The sequence below is a fragment of the Mustelus asterias genome, chromosome 24 (genome assembly GCF_964213995.1).
Source record: "Mustelus asterias chromosome 24, sMusAst1.hap1.1, whole genome shotgun sequence".
In the NCBI taxonomy this organism is placed as follows: domain Eukaryota; kingdom Metazoa; phylum Chordata; class Chondrichthyes; order Carcharhiniformes; family Triakidae; genus Mustelus; species Mustelus asterias.
Genome location: NC_135824.1, coordinates 17,794,194 through 17,815,343, shown reverse-complemented (window position 1 = coordinate 17,815,343; position 21,150 = coordinate 17,794,194). Strand labels below are relative to the sequence as shown.

The following is a 21,150-nucleotide window of genomic DNA, read 5'->3' as shown; positions in this document are numbered from 1 at the left end:
CTTATTTTTAGGGTGGCACAATGACACAGTGGATAACACTGCAGCCACATAGCGCCAAGGACCTGGGTTCAATTCCGGCCTGAGTGACTGTGCGGAGTATGCACGTTCTCCCCGTGTCTGCACGGGTTTCCTCCGGGTGCTCCGGTTTCCTCCCCCAGTCCAAAGATGTGCAGATCAAGTGGATTGGCCATGCTGAATTACCCCTTAGGGGAGAAAATTTCCCATTCTGTCTGCCATGGGAGGAACCGTAGCTGGGGGGGTGGGGGAGGAGGACCCCGCTCTTAGTGCCCCAAGATGTGTTAGTTAGATGGATTCGCTGTGGGAAATGCATGAGATTACAGGGATAGGGTTGGGGAAGAGCCAGGGTAAAGGTCAGAAAGAGTCAGTGCAGACTCAATGGGCCGAATGGCCTCCTTCTGCACTGTAAGGATTCTATGATGTGAAACAACGTATTGTGGAGAGATGGGAGAAGCTGAGTTTATCCTCCTCTGCACAAAGGAGCTTAAAGGAAGATTTTAACAGAGATGTTCAAAATCGTGTTCCATTTTGATAGAGCAAATAAGGTGGCTCAGTGGTTAGCATTGCTGCCTCACAGCACCAAGGACCCAGGTTCGATTCCCGGCTTGGGTCACTCTCTGTGCGGAGTCTGCACGTTCTCCCCGTGTCTGTGTGCGTTTCCTCCGGGTGCTCCGGTTTCCTCCCACAGTCTGAAAGATGTCCTGGTTAGGTGGATTTGGCCATGCTACATTTTCCCTCAGTGTACCCGAACAGCGCCGGAGTGTGGCGACTAGGGGATTTTCACAGTAACTTCATTGCAGTGTTAATGTAAGCCTACTTGTGACACTAATAAAAAAATTTTTTAAATCCCAGGCAACATCCTGGTGAATCTCCTCTGTGGGGGTGGAGGCAGTGAGGTGCGGCATCAGAAATGAGCAAGATTTTTTTATTTTCTCCTAATAGTTATCTATGAACCTATATTGGACATTGCTTGAAGGAGAATTTGGCTTAGCTGTATATACACCCAGTCTCAATAACCTGCTAACATGTGGGGCAGAATTCTCTGGCTGCGCTGGTCTAAAAGCCGGAAATTCTTGTCCGACCGTCAATGGCGTTTCATATTCTCCACAATCCGCCCACGAAAATTCCAGTGGCGTGTGGGATGGGAGAATTCCGGTCAAGGAGTGACCACTGAGGTGCCAGTGGGTTCTGGACACTTTAGATTTGTTTCTCATTCAGAGTCAGTGCCTGTAGACATCGGCGGGACTGGAACATTCCACCAGCCGCCAATGATGACATCCCCCTGCTGCTGGAAAAATCGCTGTGGGATGGCCGGTAAATCCGGCCCATGATGTTCCAAATAACTGGATCATTACAGAAGGATTCACTCTGGATATTATGCTGCTGTTTCTGTCCGAGATTGGCTTCCTTGATACTTCAGCAGATGTTCTGACAGGATGTTGTCTTTATGATCATGCCATTCGTCACATTTCAAAGTGGATACTTTCAGATTTAGCACCAGTTAATCTTCTTCAGGTCGCGTCATAGAGCCATGGAGTCATAGAGGTTTTCAACATGGAAACAGGCCCTTCAGCCCAACTTGTCCATGCCACCCAGTTTTTAACCACTAAGCTAGTCCCAATTGCCCGCATTTGGTCCATATCCCTCTATACCCATCTTACCCATGTAGCTGTCTAAATGCTTTTTAAAACACAAAATTGTACCCACCTCTACTGCTACCTCTGGCAGCTCGTTCCAGACACTCACCATCCTCTGAGTGTACCTCATGTAGTCGAAAGAACTGCTCCCAAGTCTGGCTATCTATTCTAAATTCCTGTCCGAACGCCAATGGCGTTTCATATTCTCCACAATCAGCCCACGAAAATTCCAGTGGCGTGTGGGATGGGAGAATTCCGGCCATGGAAATTGCCCCTCTGGACCGTTTTGTATCTCTCCCCTCTCACCTTAAACCTATGCCCATATTTCCACTCCCCTTTGTGTGGAAACAAGCTTCCTCAAATCACCCCTGAAGAGCTGAGCTCAAATTTGAATGTCACCCTTCCTTTTTCTGGGCGTGTAAAGAGAAAATAATTTCTCTCCACCTGTCCTACCAAATCCTTTAATTATCTTAAACACCTTATTAGCAGTCCACATTGCACCCTTTCCTTTATGTCATGTTGCCTCAGCTACAGATAGAATAGATAGCCAGACTTGGGAGCAGTTCTTTAGACTACATGAGGTACAGATTCCCACTGGATATCCTGTTGACTTGCCTCCTCTCAGCCCACCATTTCTTGCCTTGGTTAATCTGAGGGATGTCAAGTCGGAGTTCAGTCTGTGACTTTGCTATGGGATAGAGTGAGGAGGCATCTGCCAAGTCTCCCGCAACCAGAACAGCGATTGAACCCTCTGCTTTATTCTCAACCACAAGCTCAGCCATCTAACCATCTGAGCTAACTGGCTGCGCACTTAATAATAACCAACAAATACACTACCTTAGAGGTGGTCTTGTGGTGCAGTGGGTGATGTTCCTACCTCTGACCCTGAAGCTGTGGGTCCGAGTCCCACCCCAAGACTTGATGGCCCAGGGAGGTGCGTTCATAACATGGCTGAACAGGTTAAGTGTGTCAGCTCCAAATCCTTCCAACACACCAATGGCTGGCGGTACAACTAGGAGAGACTCCTGGTCAGCCACACTAGCTGTGGAGTGGCGCCCTTCAAGCTATAAGCCCCTGGCGACAGACTTGTGACCTGTTCCGGGAATGACTAGCTATGGAAATAGAAGAAATCTGTCTTACTGCGCCACTGGGTGCGGGAAGGGAATTGGAATTGGAACATTACCTTAGACAAAATATAACTTCCGTATGGAAAATCATACTTCCTGCTTAGATTGCCAAAGAAAGCAAAGTCACAGGCTGAAATGAACGGGATAGATTTTAGTTTTCACTGGTTGATGGTAATCAAAAGGGGGGAGAGGCAATGGTCTCGTGGTGTTATCGCTAGATTATTAATCCAGAAACTCAGCTAATGTTCTGGGGACCTGGGTTCGAATCCCATTCTATCCCATAGCAAAGTCATAGGCTGAAGTTAAGGTTCAAAATCTGTGTGGATGTTGTTAAAATAGAAAAATTCAATCATTATCCTTGTTTGTTATGTTGGACCCACATTTCTAGCTTTCTTTAAGCAATTAAATATTACTACTGAACTTCTCCTCACTACTATCAACCACCATACTCAAATGTAGAACCAATCTTTGATAATGCCATGTGGAGTGAAGATCGGGTGGACTGTAGAAAGGGCAGGCGATCTGCCCTATTTGATTTTTTTTCATTCATTTGTGGAACATGGGCATTGCTGGTTGGCCAGCATTTATTGCCCATCCCGATTTGCCCTTGTGCAGAGGGCAGTTGAGAGTTGACCACATTGCTGTGGCTCTGGAGTCACATGTGGGCCAGACCAGGTAAGGAAGGCAGATTTCCTTCCATAAAGGACATTAGCGAACCAGATGGGTTTTTCTGACAATCGACAATGGTTTTGTGGTCATCAGTAGATTCTTGATTCCAGATATTTTTTATTGAATTCAAATTCCACCATCTGCCGTGGTGGAATTCGAACCCAGGTCCCCAGAACATTAGCTGAGTTTCTGGATTAATAATCTAGCGATAACACCACGAGACCATTGCCCCCCTCCCCCCTTTTGATTACCATCAACCAGTGAAAACTAAAATCTATCCCATTCATTTTAAAGAGACAGTGAGGCAGTAAAAAGAGAGAAAGAAAGGCTTATATTTATATCATTCATTAAATAACCTCAGGAAATGGCTAAATGCTTTACAACCAAGTAAGTGAAATAAAATGGATTTTGCCATAGTCCCAGGTGACCATAGGCTGCTTTGAGGGGGAGAGCTGATTGGTGGTGATTTAACCTGAAGGATCACCACACCTCAGGCAAGGGGCAAGGTTGAGAGGGCAAGGTTCATGAATAACCTCAGCTGGTACTGGAGTTGAACCCACGCTGTTGGCATTTCTCTGCATCACTAAGCTCGGGGGGGCGGGGGTGGGGGGCGGGGCGTGGCCTAGTGGTATTACCACTAGACTATTAATCCAGAAACTCAACCAATGTTCTGGGGACCAGGGTTCGAATCCAGCCACGGCAGGTGGTGGAATTTGAATTCAATAAAAAAAGAATGGAATTAAAAATCTACCGATGACCATGAAACCATTGTCGATTGTCGGAAAAACTCATCTGGTTCACTAATGTCCTTTTGAGAAGGAAATCTGCCGTCCTTACCTGGTCTGGCCTACATGTGACTCCAGGGCTACAGCAATGTGGTTGACCCTCAACTGCCCTCCAAGGGCAACTGGAGATGGGCAATAAATGTTGGCCAGCCAGCAACACCCATGTCCCACAAATGAATAAAAAAAAGTAACCAGCCAACTGAGCTAACCTACCCCCAGGGCCGAACTTTCCCGTCATGGGAAACGTAGCAGCCGGGACAGAAAATTCGGCGGACCATGCAAAAGTCCATTGACCTCGGGTGGGAATTTCTGGTCTTGGGAGGAGCGCGGTGGAAAATCCTGCCCGTAATGTCTTTGGAAGTGTAGTTTCTGTTGTAATACCATAGGCAATTTGTGCAGGGCATGGTCTCACAAATAACTGGGAGATAAATGATTAGCTAATCTGTTGGATTTGATATTGGAGTTTGCAAAACATTGGGAAAGCGTGCATTTATAAATTTGGAAAATATATCTATTCAGCATTGAAATTCTTCCCCCAAGTTTGTCATTCTTAATGCACTTCAGTGGTTTCTGGATACAAAACAAATGTTACTGCCAGCAAAACAAGTCAGAATGTAACCCTGGCACATGGAAATATTTGTGCATTTTTTAGCTATTCAAACTACAACTTTTGTTTGCAATTATAATGATGATTCAGGCCAGGATTATACTTTTAACAGGAGCCACAAGAAGCAAATGCCCCGTAACAAGCTGTTTCGTCAACACACATTGGAATTGAAATGGCACTGTGATATTTTAACACAAAACCATTGGTTTTACTCAATGAGCATTATTGCTCTTATGTTAATAACAGTTCTGTTCTCCCCAAACATCTTTCTGTGGGTGAAGCGCACAGAACCAACTTTTCATATGCTTGAACTAAGCTTTTAATTGTCAATATAACACAGATGCAAATTCCACTGGTTAATAAGAGAAATAAAACCAACGCATTAGCACCATTTTAACCTGACCAATTTGGCTAGTTTTGAATTCTCGTCAATTACCTTACCAGATGCTCCTGCTTAACCCACCACCAAATGACCACTGAATGCCTGAAGAGGTTTAAAAACCAGATTATCACACCAAAAAGCTGTATTTTATAACTGATTTAAATACTGATACTTCAGATCCAAGGAAAAGGAAATATTCGGAGGTGTAATTGAGAAAAGTACCATTTTCATAGAATCCCTACAGTGCAGAAGGAGGCCATTCAGCCCATCAGGTCTGTACCGACCACAATCCCACACAGGCCCTATTTCTGCAATCCCCTTGACACTAGGTTCAATTTTGCATGGCCAATCAACCTAACCCGCACATCTTTGGACTGTGAGAGGAAACCAGAGCATCCGGACGAAACCCACACAGACACAGGGAGAACGTGCAAACTCCACACAGACAGTCACCCGAGAATGGGATTGAACCTGGGTCCCTGGCGCTGTGAGGCAGCAGTGCTAACCACTGTGCCACCATGCTGCCCTTAACATGTAGTAATCAAGGACACATAAGAGGGAGCCACAAGTATGACTAGATCTCAATGTTTAAGGTACATTTTGTATTGTCACAATGGAATAAGAACTAAATATTATCAATGTAAATATTAACCGATGTTTTGCATCTTTGTCAATAATGAATATTAAACATCGCAAGCTGATATAGAAATTAATGATGTGGAGATGCCAGCGTTGGACTGGGATGGGCACAGTAAGTAGCCTCACAACACCAGGTTAAAGTCCAACAGGTTTATTTGGTAGCACGAGCTTTCGGAGCGCTGCTCCTTCATCAGGTGAGTGGGAGTTGGGTTCACAAACAGGGCATATATAGACCTCTTTAACCTGTGATTAAACCTTTCTCCACTCGCATTGTCTATACCTGTAAAGACTTGATTACCTGTTAAGACTCGCATTCCATCCATTATCTTGTAATTGAGTTTGTGTCAATATATGCCCTGTTTGTGAACCCAACTCCCACTTACCTGATGAAGGGGCAGCGCTCAGAAAGCTCGTGCTACCAAATAAACCTGTTGGACTTTAACCTAGTATTGTGAGACTTCTTACTATAAAAATTAACATATTGCAAAGCGTGACTGTTGGTTTATGGCATAAACCAAGCAGTAAATGAGCAAATATAACTTGTTTAAAAGTGACTAGGATTAAAATGCTGTGGAGCTGGAGCTTCGCTGTACACTGAAGTTTAATGTCTGTTGAGGAGAAACTTCTCAAAAGTTCATTGATGCACCAATTTGTGGCTGTGTTCTTTCACTTTGATATTTAACTGGGTGTCAATGTCACATTTATTGTACAAAGCAAATTCTAAATACCACCAAATGTTAATTAACCCTGCAACAACAGATCTTCCACGTCATTTATAGACCACTGCCTTTAATGTCTGTTTAAGAATAGCATTAACACTCAATTTCCAATTGCCTGATACACAAAATGTTTTCTTCCTCTAAGCTTCCCTTGTCACACGGCAGAAACGATATTCTTATGACGATGAATTGATTCTGATTGCTCGTGTGTCTTCCAATATCTTACCTCAGGAAATATTTTCCCAAAGGCAGTGGAACGCTGAAACTCTTCTTCCCACAGTGGCGCATGGCGGCACAGTGGTTAGCACTGCTGCCTCATAGCACTAGGGACCCGGGTTCAATTCCCATCTTGAGTCACTGTCTGTGTGGAGTTTGCATGTCTTCCGTGTGTCTGCGTGGGTTTCCTCCGGGTGTTCCGGTTTCCTCCCACAGTCCAAAGACGTGCGGGTTAGGTTGATTGATTGGCCATGCTAAATTGTCCCTTAGTGTCAGCTAGGGTAAATGCATGGGGTTATGGGTGGGATTGTGGTCGTTGCAAACTTGATGGGCCAAATGGCCTTCTTCTGCACTGTAGCATTCTATGATCGTATAAAAATGCTGAAAATTTCAAAACCGATTAATACATTTTTGTTGGGAAGTTTGTTTTATTAGGAATGGCGATGGAACCAAGACAGGTAGATTTAATTCCTGATTACAGGAATTGGGACGTCTTGTTGAAGTTGTACAAGACATTGGTAAGGCCTCACTTGGAATACCGTGTGCAGTTCTGGTCACCCTATTATAGAAAGGATATTATTAAACTAGAAAGAGTGCAGAAAAGATTTACTAGGATGCTACCGGGACTTGATGGATTGAGTATAAGGAGAGGCTGGATAGACTGCAACTTTTTTCTCTGGAGCGTAGAAGGCTGAGGGGTGACCTTATAGAGGTCTATAAAACAATGAGGGGCACAGATCAGCTAGGTAGTCAATATCTTTTCCCAAAAGTATGGGAGTCTAAAACTAGAGGGCATAGGTTTAAGGTGAGAGGGGAGAGATACAAAAGTGTCCAGAGAGGCAATTTTTTCACACAGAGGGTGGTGAGTGTCTGGAACAAGCTGCCAGAGGTAGTAGTAGAGGTGGGTACAATGTTGTCTTTCAAAAAGCATTTAGATAGTTATCATCGGTAAGATGGGTATAGAGGGATATGGGCCAAATGCAGGCAATTGGGACTGGCTTAGGGGTTTAAAAAAAAGGGAGGCATGGACAAGCTGGGCCGAAGGGCCTGTTTCCATGCTGTAAACCTCTATGACTCTATGGCTGTAATTAAAATATAGATCTAATTGAATTAGAGGGGCTGAATGGCCTGAGCCAGTGCTTGTGTTCCTATTTGCTAATCGCCAATAGTTGAGATTTACGGTATGATGAGGAGGAATAACCTTTAGATAACTTGATGAACATAACAGCGAACAAGTGAAAATTGGAGGGAAATATGTCTCAGAATTAAATAATAGATGATACTTAGGGGGGAGTTTTTCCGTCCCGCCCACCACGGGAATCGTAGCAGGCAGGGGGCAGACGATGCAAAGGTCCGTTGATCTCGGGCGGGATTTTCCAGTTTTGGGACGAGCGCGACTGGAAAATCCCACCCTTAGTGTAGAAACATAGAGGATAGGAGCAGGAGGAGGCCATTTGGCCCTTCGAGCCTGCTCCGCCATTCATTATGATCATGGCTGATCGTCCAACTCAGTAGCCTATTTGATTTGATTTAATTTGATTTATTATTGTCACATGTCTTAACATTCAGTGAACAGTATTGTTTCTTGTGCGCTATACAGACAAAACATACCATTCATAGAGAAGGAAACGAGAGAATGTAGTGTTACAGTCATAGCTAGGGTGTAGAGAAAGATGAACTTAATGCGAGGTAAGTCCATTCAAAAGTCTGATGGCAGCAGGGAAGAAGCTGTTCTTGAGTCGGTCGGTACGTGACCTCAGACTTTTGTATCTTTTTCCCCGAAGGAAGAAGGTGGAAGGGAGAATATCCGGGGTGCATGGGGTCCTTGATCATGCTGGCTGCTTTGCCGAGGCAGCGGGAAGTGTAGGCAGAGTCAATGGATGGGAGGCTGGTTTGCGTGATGGATTGGGCTTCATTCACAACCTTTTGTAGTTCCTTGCAGTCTTGGGCACAGCAGGAGCCCATACCAAGCTGTGATACAACCAGAAAGAATGCTTTCTATGGTGCATCTGTAAAAGTTGGTGAGATTCGTAGCTGACACGCCAAATCCTGCTTTCTCCCCATAACCTTTGATCCCGTTCACCCCAAGTGTTGTATCTAGAATAAAACTGACTGGACCCAGTTAGTCACAGACTAGCAAATTTAAACTGGGCAAAGCCATCCCTAAAAGGAAACTAAAATAAACCTAACAAACAATTCAACACTCACCTTTCTGGCAATTTCTGTAAATGAATGCAAGAAGAGTCCTGAGAAAACTGGAGAAACCCTAATTGCAATACTGTTACCCAGGAATGAACACAGGGCCAAGATACAATTGAACCATAAAACATACTGTGCATTATTTTGACATTCATCTGTCTGCTTAATATCAGTGCTTCTTTTAATTGCCTCAAATTCACATTACTTAATGGGTTAACAAAGCTGATAACATTATAGAAGTGCAGTGGTTCCCTTGGTGTAGTTGAAACATCAGATCCAGAGCTGATGGTTGGAAGGAGGGAGAAAGACTTTCAATTTGTCTTCACACTTTGGCATCAACTTATGTTTCTATGCGTCGAGATCGCGCTGCTGTTCACGCTGACGGGGTCTTATGGTTCTGTCGATGGTGCAGCCCAGCCCCGGAGGCGAGGGGAGGGGTGAACTCAAAGGGAAACCCCGTTAACAACGGCGAGACTGTAAGACCCCGCCACCAGTGAGCGGCGCACTGGCGCTCGCCACCGCGAAACGCGCCGCGGAGAGCGAGGAAAATCCCACCCGTTGTGTTGTCTTGCATTTAAAAAAAAGATTTAAACTTGATGTGAAAGGGGCTGCAGAGTCACATTCTTAACTTAAATCGTAGAATCATAGAAGCCCTACAGTGCAGAAGGAGACCATTCGGCCCATCGAGTCTGCACCGACCACAATCCCACCCAGACCCTATCCCCATAACCCCACATAGTTACCCGCTAATCCCTCTAACCTACACATCTCGGGACACTAAGAGGCAATTTAGCACGGCCAATGCACCTAATCCGCACATTAACACTGCAATGAAGTTGCTGTGAAATTCCCCTAGTCACCACACTCTGGCATCTGTTCGGGTCAATGCGCGTCTTTCTGACTGTGGAAGGAAACCGGAGCACCCGGAGGAAACCCACACAGACACAGGAAGAACGTGCAGACTCCACACAGACAGTGACCCCATCCAGGAATCGGACCCAGGTCCCTGGTGCCGTGAGGCAGCAGCGCTGACCACTGTGCTACCGTGCCGCTATGTATTGTGGAAATCTGAAATACAAAGAGAAAATGTCAGATAAACTCAGCAGGTCTGGCAGCGCCTGTGCACTTGCTGCATTGGTTAAATTTCACTTTGAAGGAAGAAGGCAGCAATTTCCTTCCCATTCCCAAATCTCACCGTCATTTTCATTTTGTCTTTGGGCAGAATCGTTGCAATTTAGTGAGTATTTTACACACCACTCATCTAATTGTCGATCGATGCCTCCAGTAGGCCCTTGCGGTGAATCAGCGGAGCGCTGAGCAGCTGCTGATATTGTTAAAGGCACCCACTCATTCCCACACACAAACACTCTGCTGTTCAACTGCTGAACACCGCCTGACTGTTAATGGCAGCTTTTATCAGAAGGGAAGATTGTTATTGAGGATGTATTTAGGGGCTGGCTACTTGAATCAAAGCCATTGTGGTATCTCAGACAAATCTTAGCCGTTGGAGACGAGGCAATTCTGAAAGCGCTTTAATGTTTTTGTGACATTTTTATTTCAGATTCGAATATTCACGGATTTGTGTAACAGCTCCAAGGGAATATGTTTAACAGGTATGTCTCTGGAGGGATTTTCACTTTGTGTGGAATATTACAGATGAAAAATGAATTAGATTGAGTTTTTACAATCTCCGAGTTACTTTTTATTGTTATAAATCGAGCGAGTCATCGTTAAGAGTTGTGTTGTGTGTTGATAATTTTTTCAGGAATTGTATTGAGGCTAAATTCAGGCTTCACAAGTTACCTGTGGCATTTCTTCAGCCGATACACATCATTTCATTGGTTTTAGTCTGAGAAGCTTAATGGGATTGCTGTGTGGCAGTGGGCACACTCATCCTTGCACACCCACCCCCGCACACTCACCCTTGCACACGCAACCTTGCACACTCAACCTTGCACACTCACCCCCACCCACTCACCCCCGCACATTCACCCTCGCACACCCACCCCCGCACACCCATCCTCGTATACTCACACTCGCACACCCACCCCCGCACACCCACCCTCACAATACTCACCCTCGCACACTCACCCCCACCCACTCACCCTTGCACACTCACCCTCACACACTCACCCCCACACACTCACCCCTGCACACCCACCCTCGCACACCCACCCCTGCGCACCCACCCTCGTGCACTCACCCTCACCCTCACACACTCACCCTCGCACACTCACCCTCGCACACTCACCCTCACACACTCACCCTCGCACACTCACCCCCGCACACTCACCCTCGCACACTCACCCTCGCACACTCATCCTCGCACACTCAACCTCACACACTCAACCTCGCACACTCAACCTCGCACACTCAACCTCGCACACCCACCCCTGCACACCCACCCTCACAATAAGCTCCCTCGCACACTCACCCCGCAAACTCACCCTTGCACACTCAGCCTCGCACACCCACCCTCGCACACCCACCCTTGCACACTCATCCCCGCACACTCATTCCCGCACACTCATCCTTGTACACTCACCCTCGCACACTCACCCCGCATACTCATCCTCGCACACTCACCATCGCACACTCACCCCTGCACACACATCCCTGCACACTCACCCCGCATACTCATCCTCGCACACTCACCACCGTACACTCACCCTTGCACACTCAGCCTTGTACACTCATCTTCGCACACTCACTCTCGCACACTCATCCCTGCACATTCACCCTCACATGCTCACCATCCCTCAAACACTGATCCTCCCCCGCACACTCACCCCCACACATTCATCCCTGCACATTCGCCCTCGCAAACACACCCTCCCTCACACACACACCCCTGCACACTCACCCTCGCACACTCATCCCTGCACACTCACCTTCCCACACTCACCATCGCACACTCATCCCTGCACATTCACCCTCGCATACTCATCCTCCCCCGCGCACTCACCCTCCCTCGCACACTCAACCCGCACACTCACTCTCGCACATTCACCCCCGCACACTCACCCTAGCACACTCGGCCCCGCACACTCACCCCTGCACTTTCACCCTCCCCTGCACACTTACCTCCAACACATCCTTGCACACTCACCCTCGCACACTGACCCCCGCACACTCACCCCCAAGACATCCTTGCACACTCATCCTTGCACACTCACACCAAACACTCACCCTTGCACACTCATCCCCAGCACACCCTTGCACAATCATCCTTGCACACTCGCCCCCGCACACTCACCCCTGCACACTCATCCCCGCACACTCATCTTCACACACCCATCCTCACACACTTGCCCCTGCACACTCATCCTTGCACACTCACCATTGCACACCCACCCTTGCACACTCACACCCACACACACCCGCACACTCAACCTCGCACACCCACCCCTGCACACACACCCTCGCACACTCACCCTCGCACACTCACCCCTGCACACTCACCCCTGCACACTCACCCCCGCACACTCACCCCGCACACTCACCCCCGCACACTCACCCCCACACACTCATCTTCACGCACCCATCCTCACACACTTGCCCCTGCACACCCACCCTTGCACACTCACCATTGCACACCCACCCTTGCACACTCACACCCACACCCGCACACTCAACCTCGCACACCCACCCCTGCACACACACCCTCGCACACTCACCCTCGCACACTCACCCCTGCACACTCACCCCTGCACACTCACCCCCGCACACTCACCCCCGCATACTCACCCCCACACACTCACCCTTGCACACTCACCCCCACACACTCACCCTTGCACACTCAGCGGTGTACACTCATCTTCGCACACTCACCCTCGCAGACTCATTCCTGCACATTCACCCTCGCACACTCACCCTCCCCCGCACACTCATCCTCCCTCGCACAGTCACCCTAGCACACCCAGGCCCGCGCACTCACCCTCGCACACTCACCCCCGCACTCTCACCTCCGCACACTCACCCTAGCACACTCGGGCCTGTACACTCACCCCCGTACACTCACCCTTGCACACTCGGGTCCGCACACTCAACCCTGCACTCTCACCCTCCCCCGCACACTCACGCCCGCACACTCACCCGAGCACACTCAGGCCCGCACACTCAACCCTGCACTCTCACCCTCCCCCGCCTACTCACCCTCACACACTCACCCATGCACGCTCATCCCCGCCCACTCACCCTCACACACACACCCCCAACACACCCCTGCACATTCACCCTTGCACACTCACTCTTGCACGCTCACCCTCGCACACTCACTTACCCCGGCACACTCATCCCTTCACTCTCACCCTCCCCCGCACACTCACCCCCTCACTCACCCTAACAAACTCAGGCCCGCACACTCACCCTCCTCCGCACACTCATACCACCCACTCACCACCGCACACTCACCCTCGCATACACCCCCAACACACCACTGCACACTCACCCTTGCACACTCACCCTTGCACGCTCACTCTCGCACACTCAACCCGGCACAGTCAACCTGGAACACTCTACGTGGCACACTCACCCTTGCACACTCACCCTTGCACGCTCACCCTCGCACACTCAACCTGGCACACTCAACCTGGAACACTCAACCTGGCACACTCACCCTTGCACACTCATCCTGGCACACTCGCCTTCACACACTGACACTCGCACACTTACCCCCGCACACTCACCCTTACACACTCACACCAACACCCCCCCGCACACACGCCCACACACTCACCCCTGCACAGTCACCCCTGTAGATTCACCCTCGCACACACACCCTCGCACACTTACCCCTGCACACTCACCCTTGCACACTCACACCCACACCCCCCCCGCACTCACCCCCGCACAATCACCCCTGTACATTCACCCTCGCACACTCACCCACGCACACTCACCCCTACACACTCACCCTCCCTCACACACTCACCCTTGCACACTCACCCTCCCTCGCACACTCACGCCCACACACTCACCCCACACTCACCCCTGCACACTCACACCTGCACACTCACCCCCACACACTCACCCTCACACTCTCACTCCTGCACACTCACCCTGTACAGTCACCCCCGCACACTCACCCCCGCACACTCACCCTCCCTCACACACACACCCTTGCACACTCATCCCCGCACACTCAACCTCACACACGCCCCCTCACCCCCGCACACTCACCCTCGCACACTCACCCTCGCACACTCACACCCGCACACTCACACCTGCACACTCACCCCCGCACACTCACACCCGCACACTCACCTGCACACTCACACCCGCACACTCACCCCTGCACACTCACCCTTGCAGGCACACCCCCGCACACTCACCCCCGCACACTCACCCCCGCACACTCACCCCCGCACACTCACCCCCGCACACTCACCCCCGCACACTCACACCTGCACACTCACCTGCACACTCACACCCACACACTCACCCCTGCACACTCACCCTTGCAGGCACACCCCTGCTCACTCACCCGTGCACACTCACCCTTGCACACTCACACCTGCATACTCACCCCGCACACTCACACCTGCACACTCACCCTTGCACACTCACCCTTGCACACTCACCTTCGTACACTCACCCTTGTACACTCACACCTGCACACTTGCACCTGCACTCACCCTCACACACTCAGCCTTGTACATTCACCTTTGCACACTCACCCTCGCACACACAGCCTCATACACTCACCTTCGCACACGCACCCTTGCACACTCAACTCCGCACACTCATCCCTGCACATTCACCCTCGCATACTCACCCTCCCCCGCACACTCACCCTCCCTCGCACTCACCCCTGCACACTCACCCTAGCACACTCAGCCCCGCACACTCACCCCCACACATTCACCACCGCACACTCACCCCCAACACAGCCCTGCACACTCACCCTTGCACACTCACCCATGCACGCTCAACCTCGCACACTCACCCTCCTCTGCGCACTCACCCCCGCACACTCACACCTGCAAACTCACCCCTGCACACACCCTCGCACACTGACCCCCGCACACTCACCCATGCACGCTCATCCCACCCACTCGCCACCGCACACTCACCCTCGCACACTCACCCCCAACACACCCCTGCACACTCACCCTTGCACACTCACCCTCGCACACTCACCCTCGCATACTCAACCTGGCACACTCAACCTGGCACACTCACCCTTGCACACGCATCCCCGCACACTGACCCTTGCACACTTGCCCCTGCACAGTCACCCCCCCACACACCCCGCACTCACGCCCGCACACTCAACCCCGCACAATCACCTCTGTACATTCACCCTCGCACACTCACCCACGCACACTCACCCCTACACACTCACCCTCCCTCACACACCCACCCTTGCACACTCACCCTCCCTCGCACACTCACGCCCACACACTCACCCCGCACTCACCTCTGCACACTCACACCTGCACACTCACCCCCACACACTCACCCTCACACTCTCACTCCTGCACACTCACCCTGTACAGTCACCCTCCCTCACACACACACCCTTGCACACTCACCCCCGCACACTCACCCCCGCACACTCACCCTGTACAGTCACCCTCCCTTACACACACACCCTTGCACACTCACCCCCGCACACTCACCCCCGCACACTCATCCTGTACAGTCACCCTCCCTCACACACACACCCTTGCACACTCATCCCCGCACACTCACCCTCACACACGCCCCCTCACCCCCACACACTCACCCTCGCACACTCACCCGCGTACACTCACACCCGCACACTCACACCCGCACACTCACCCCCGCACTCACCCCCGCACACTCACACCCGCACACTCACACCCGCACACTCACACCCGCACACTCACCCCCGCACACTCACACCCGCACACACACCCCCGCACACTCACACCCGCACACACACGCCCGCACACACACACCTGCACACACACCCCCGCACACTCACCCGCGCACACACGCCCGCACACACACACCTGCACACTCACACCCGCACACTCACACCCGCACACTCACACCCGCACACTCACCCCCGCACACTCACACCCGCACACACACCCCCGCACACTCACACCCGCGCACACACGCCCGCACACACACCCCCGCACACTCACCCGCGCACACACGCCCGCACACACACACCTGCACACTCACCCGTGCACACTCACACCTGCATACTCACCCCCGCTCACACACCCCCGCACACTCACACCCGCACACACACACACCTGCACACTCACACCCGCACACTCACCCCTGCACACTCACCTGTGCACACTCACCCTTGCACACTCACCCTCGCACACTAAACCTGGCACACTCAACCTGGCACACTGACCTTCGCACACTTGCCCCTGCACAGTCACCCCCCACACACCCCGCACTCACGCCCGCACACTCAACCCCGCACAGTCACCCCTGTACATTCACCCTTGCACACTCACCCTCGCATACTCACCTCGCTCACTCACCCCTGCACACTCGCCCTTGCACACTCACCCCTGCACACTCACCCTTGAACACCACCCTTGTACACCCACCCTTGCACACACACACACTCCTGCACAATCACACCCACACACACCCCTGCACACTCACCCCCGCACACTCATCCCCGCACACACATCCCCGCACACTCATCCCCGCACACTCACCCTCGCACACCCATCCTCGCACACCCACTCTTGCACACTGATCCTTGCACACTTACCCTTGCACAATCACCCTCCCTCACACACTCACCCTTGCACACTCACCCCCGCACACTCATCCCCGCACACTCATCCCCGCACACACATCCCCACACACTCATCCCCGCACACTCATCCCTGCACACCCACCCTCGCACACCCACCCTCGCACACCCACTCTCGCACACTCATCCTTGCACACTTACCCTCGCACAATCACCCTCCCTCGCACACTCACCCTCGCACACTCACCCTTGCACACTCATCCCCGCACACTCACCCTCGCACACTCACCCTCCCTCACACACTCACCCTCGCACACTCATCCCTGCATACTCACCCTCACACACTCACCCCCCTCATGCACCCACCTGCCCTCATGCACTCATCGCCTCACACACTCACCCCCCTCACACCTACACATAGCGTAGAGCTGAGTGGGGTCACTGCGTATGCGCCGATCTGTCAGAGCGGAGATTAGCGCAGTGGCCTCGCTCTGCAAGCCGCCTGATCGCTGGCCAACCCCGTGACTCTGTGACCCCCCCTCCCACTCCCCGATCGCCGGCCTCCCGGACCTCTCCGGTACAGGCCTGATATTCCGCCCTCACTGGCTAGTCCCGATCTGCTCTTCTCTTCCTCTGCATACGATCCTCTGGCAGAGTTGCAGCGGGAACCCCACCCCCACCGACCAGCCCTCCCCGACAGACCCCCCTCTGTCCCCATATTGGCACTGCCCGATGCCTGGTGGGCAGTGCCAGGGGGCCAGGTTGGCATTGCTCAAGGGGCACCCCCCTTACCCTCGACCTCCTGGAGGGTGGGCTCTCTGGCTTCTGTTCCCTCCAGCGGCGTTGGCCGCCTGTTCCCGTTAATGGGGAGCAGGAATAAACCCATTGGAGTGAAAAACTCCTGGTTGGGGGGGGGGGGGGGGGGGGGGGGGGCGGGGGTGGGTGGGGGGGGGGGTGGGGGATGGGGGGGGGGGCGGGAGGGCGGGGTGAGATGCTAGCAGACCCAGAGACTTCAGTCCCAGGCCCGCTAATGAAATGGTATTGGGAATTTCAATATTTAAATCAGAAATCGACACAGAGCTGATTACTCCAAAAATCTTGGAGCCGGAGACATGGGGAGGCCATGACGTCCAGAGGGAAGCCCGCTAAATGGCCTCCGCTGACATCTCCTGGCCCATTGCACTGCGAGAGCTTGCAGGAACTGGCAGGTGGTGGTGTTCTCATGTATCTGCTGCACTTGTCCTTCTAGATGGCTGAGATCCACTATTTATTTTGTGGTTAGTTTAAACTGCTAAGTTATCCTTTATTAGGAAGCACCTGGATGCTCTGGTGTACTTACATTTAATACACTTTAACCTTTCTTTAATTAACTATGTCTAAATTCTCTAAAATAGGACCACCAGGACCAGCTGGACCACCAGGTAAGAGTTACTAACAATTTCCATCAATGTCATTCTTTAGGAGAGCTCTGGTGGCACAGTGGGTAGCATTCCTATCCCTGGACCAGAAGCTTTGGGTTCAAGTCCCACTCCAGGACTTGATGGTCATGGATGTTGTGTTCATAACATGGCCAAACAGGCCAATTATCACCCTGTAAATCTTTCCAATACGCCTGACGGCAGGCGGTAAGAACGGGAGAGATTCCTGGTCAGCCATACTGCAGAAGGCAACGGCAAACCGCTGCACTGCTTTGCCAAGCGTAATCATGGACCAATCCAATCAAAATCCATGGTTGCCAATGTCCTCTTAGAGCCATAGGCCGGAGTTTTACCGGCATACTCACCCCGATTCTGGGGGCGGGCGAGGCTCGGAGAACGGCATTCTCCGTTGGCTTTGGGCGAGATCGTACGAACCTCGGGCGGACGTGCCAGTAAAATTCCACCCATAGAATCGTACAGCACTTTAAAGGCCCTTCAGCCCATCGAGCCTGCACCGACAATATCTACCATTTTCCTGCACTTGTCCCGTATCCTTGAATAGTATGATGTTTCAAATGCTCATCCAAATACTTTTTAAAGGTTGTAAGGTTTCCGACCTCCACTACCTTCCCAGGCAGTGCATTCCAGATTCCCACCACCCTCTGAGTGAACTTTTTGTTCTCAAATCCCCTCTGAATCTCCTGCCTCTCACCCTAAAACAAGGCCCCCTCGTGATTAACCCCTCAATCACGGGGAACAGCTGCTTCCAGTTCATCCTGTCCATACTCATCATAATCTTATACTCCTTCGCCCCCCTCAGCCTTCTCTGCTCCAAAGAAAACAATCCAAGCCTATCCAGTCTCTCCTTATATCTCAAACGCTCCGTCCCAGGCAACATCCTGGTGAATCTCCTCTGTACGCCCTCTAGTGCAATCACATCCTTCCTACAGTGAGGTGACCAGAACTGCACACAGTACTCCAGCTGTGGCCTAGCCAATGTTCTGTACAGCTCCAACATTATCTTCTTGCTCGTGTAAGGTCTGCCACAACTGATAAGAGCAAAGGTCTCATCTGCCTTCTTAACTACCCTATCCTCCTGTTCTGCCACCTTCAGGGATCTGTGAATAAGTACCTCATCTGCCTCCCAGTGTCCTGCCATTCATGGGAACACTACCTGGAGGAGGAGGATTATTCTGTAAAACATCTTAGAAATTTTGGCCAGCCTTTGTTACTAAGGGCGGGATTTTCCGGTCCTGACTGTCCCGGGACTGGAAATCCCTGCCTAAGGTTAATGAACCATCCAATGGTCTGTCAAATTGTCCGTTGCACCCACGACAATTCCCGTGGTGGTAAAGCTGGAAATCTACCCTTATATAGATTTGTGATCTTATGTATGTGAGAGATGGATGCATTTAATTGATTTCTCTCTCAGGTTCTCCAGGGTTAGATGGATTACCTGGGCTGAATGGCTCAGATGGGCCGATTGGACTTCCCGGACCACCTGGAAAGGAGGGCAAACGGGCGCGAAAGGGTAATGAATCTTCCGAGTGACTGCAGAATTCAATAGCCTGTCACAGAGGCAATCTTCTTCCTCATTTACAACGTGTAAACTTCGCTGAGAAAAGGTTGGACAATGGAAGCATGTGGAACATTGTTCTAAGCATTTAGAATAGAATAGAATAGAATCCCTACAGTGCAGAAGGAGGCCATTCCGTCCATCGAGCCTGCACCACCAACAATCCCACCCAGGACCAGACCCTATCCCCATATTTACTCTGCTAGTCCCCTTGACGCCAAGGGGCAATTTACCATGGCCAATCAACCTAACTCCAAAGGTGTGCGGGTTAGGTTGATTGGCCATGCTAAATTGCCCCTTAGCATCAGGGGATTAGCAGGGTAAATATGTGGGTTTACAGGAATAGGGCCTGGGTGGGATTGTGGTCAATGCAGACTTGATGGGCTGAATGGCCTTCTTCCGCACTGTAGGGATTCGACGATAACTCGCACATCTTTGGAATGTGGGGGAAACCGGAGCACCCAGAGGAAACCCACGCAGACACGGGGAGAATGTGCAAAATCCACACAGACAGTGACCCAAGGCCACTGTGCCATCCTTTGTTAGTTATTATCCTGAAAACTAAATTCCAGCCTCATAGAGTCCCTACAGTGCAGAAGGAGGCCATTCGGCCCATCAAGTCTGCACCGTCCACAATCCCACCCAGGCCCTATCCCTATAACCCCATCATTTACCCTAGCTAATTCTTCTGACACTAAGGGGCAACTTTGCATGACCAATCCATCTAACCTGCACATCTTTGGACTATGAGAGGAAACCCACGCAGACACAGGGAGAATGTGCAAACTCCACACAGTCACCCGAGGCCGGATTTGAACTCGGGTCCCTGGCATGGTGAGGCAGCAGTGCTAACCACTGCCTCACCTTTCCTATTTGAAGTATTTGTTCACGTGAAGTTCTTGAAATGATCTCGTGCGTAAATAAGAAACTTGCTGATGGCGGGTATCAATAGTTTGATCAGCAACAAAACATTTGATAGGCTACTTAGTTTAATATTCCGAATGGCGGGTTAAGTTTAATCATCAGTCAGACGTTAGTCACTCAGGGCACCGGCTGAGAACGCTTTGGGTTTTGCGAGCGTAAAGCATTATTATTCACACGTTATTTACTATTATTAGCATCCATATTCAAAACAAATTTCCTTTTCACATCACAGCTGCCCCAGGACAAAAAGGGGAACCTGGAGATTTGGGACCAAAAGGAGACAAGGGGGACCCAGGCCCTGGTTCAGATGGGCTCCCAGGTCCGAAAGGTGAACCTGGCCCAAAAGGCGACCGAGGAGAACCTTACAATGAGATCATTTTAGAAGGTAAATAATCAAGTTGTTTGGATATGAGCTTGAAGCTTCACTGCTGGGTGTGAGATAGACAGAATCTCTCCTTAAATGTTATCCCCTTATCTGTAGTAATTACACTTATGAAAATCTGTTAGCGGAACTCCCTTCCAGTTGGATCTGTCC

General features: G+C 50.9%; 1 protein-coding gene across 1 annotated transcript in view; it reads left to right on the top strand.

Moving 5' to 3' along the window:
• gldn (gliomedin) overlaps positions 1–21,150 on the top strand; it is a 40,245-nt gene that overhangs the window by 7,139 nt on the left and 11,956 nt on the right. The window contains exons 2-5 of the mRNA XM_078241351.1: positions 10,560–10,611; positions 18,092–18,118; positions 19,548–19,646; positions 20,848–21,000. Of these exons, the coding sequence (XP_078097477.1) occupies positions 10,560–10,611; positions 18,092–18,118; positions 19,548–19,646; positions 20,848–21,000 (331 nt within the window). The remainder of the gene's footprint in view (positions 1–10,559; positions 10,612–18,091; positions 18,119–19,547; positions 19,647–20,847; positions 21,001–21,150) is intronic.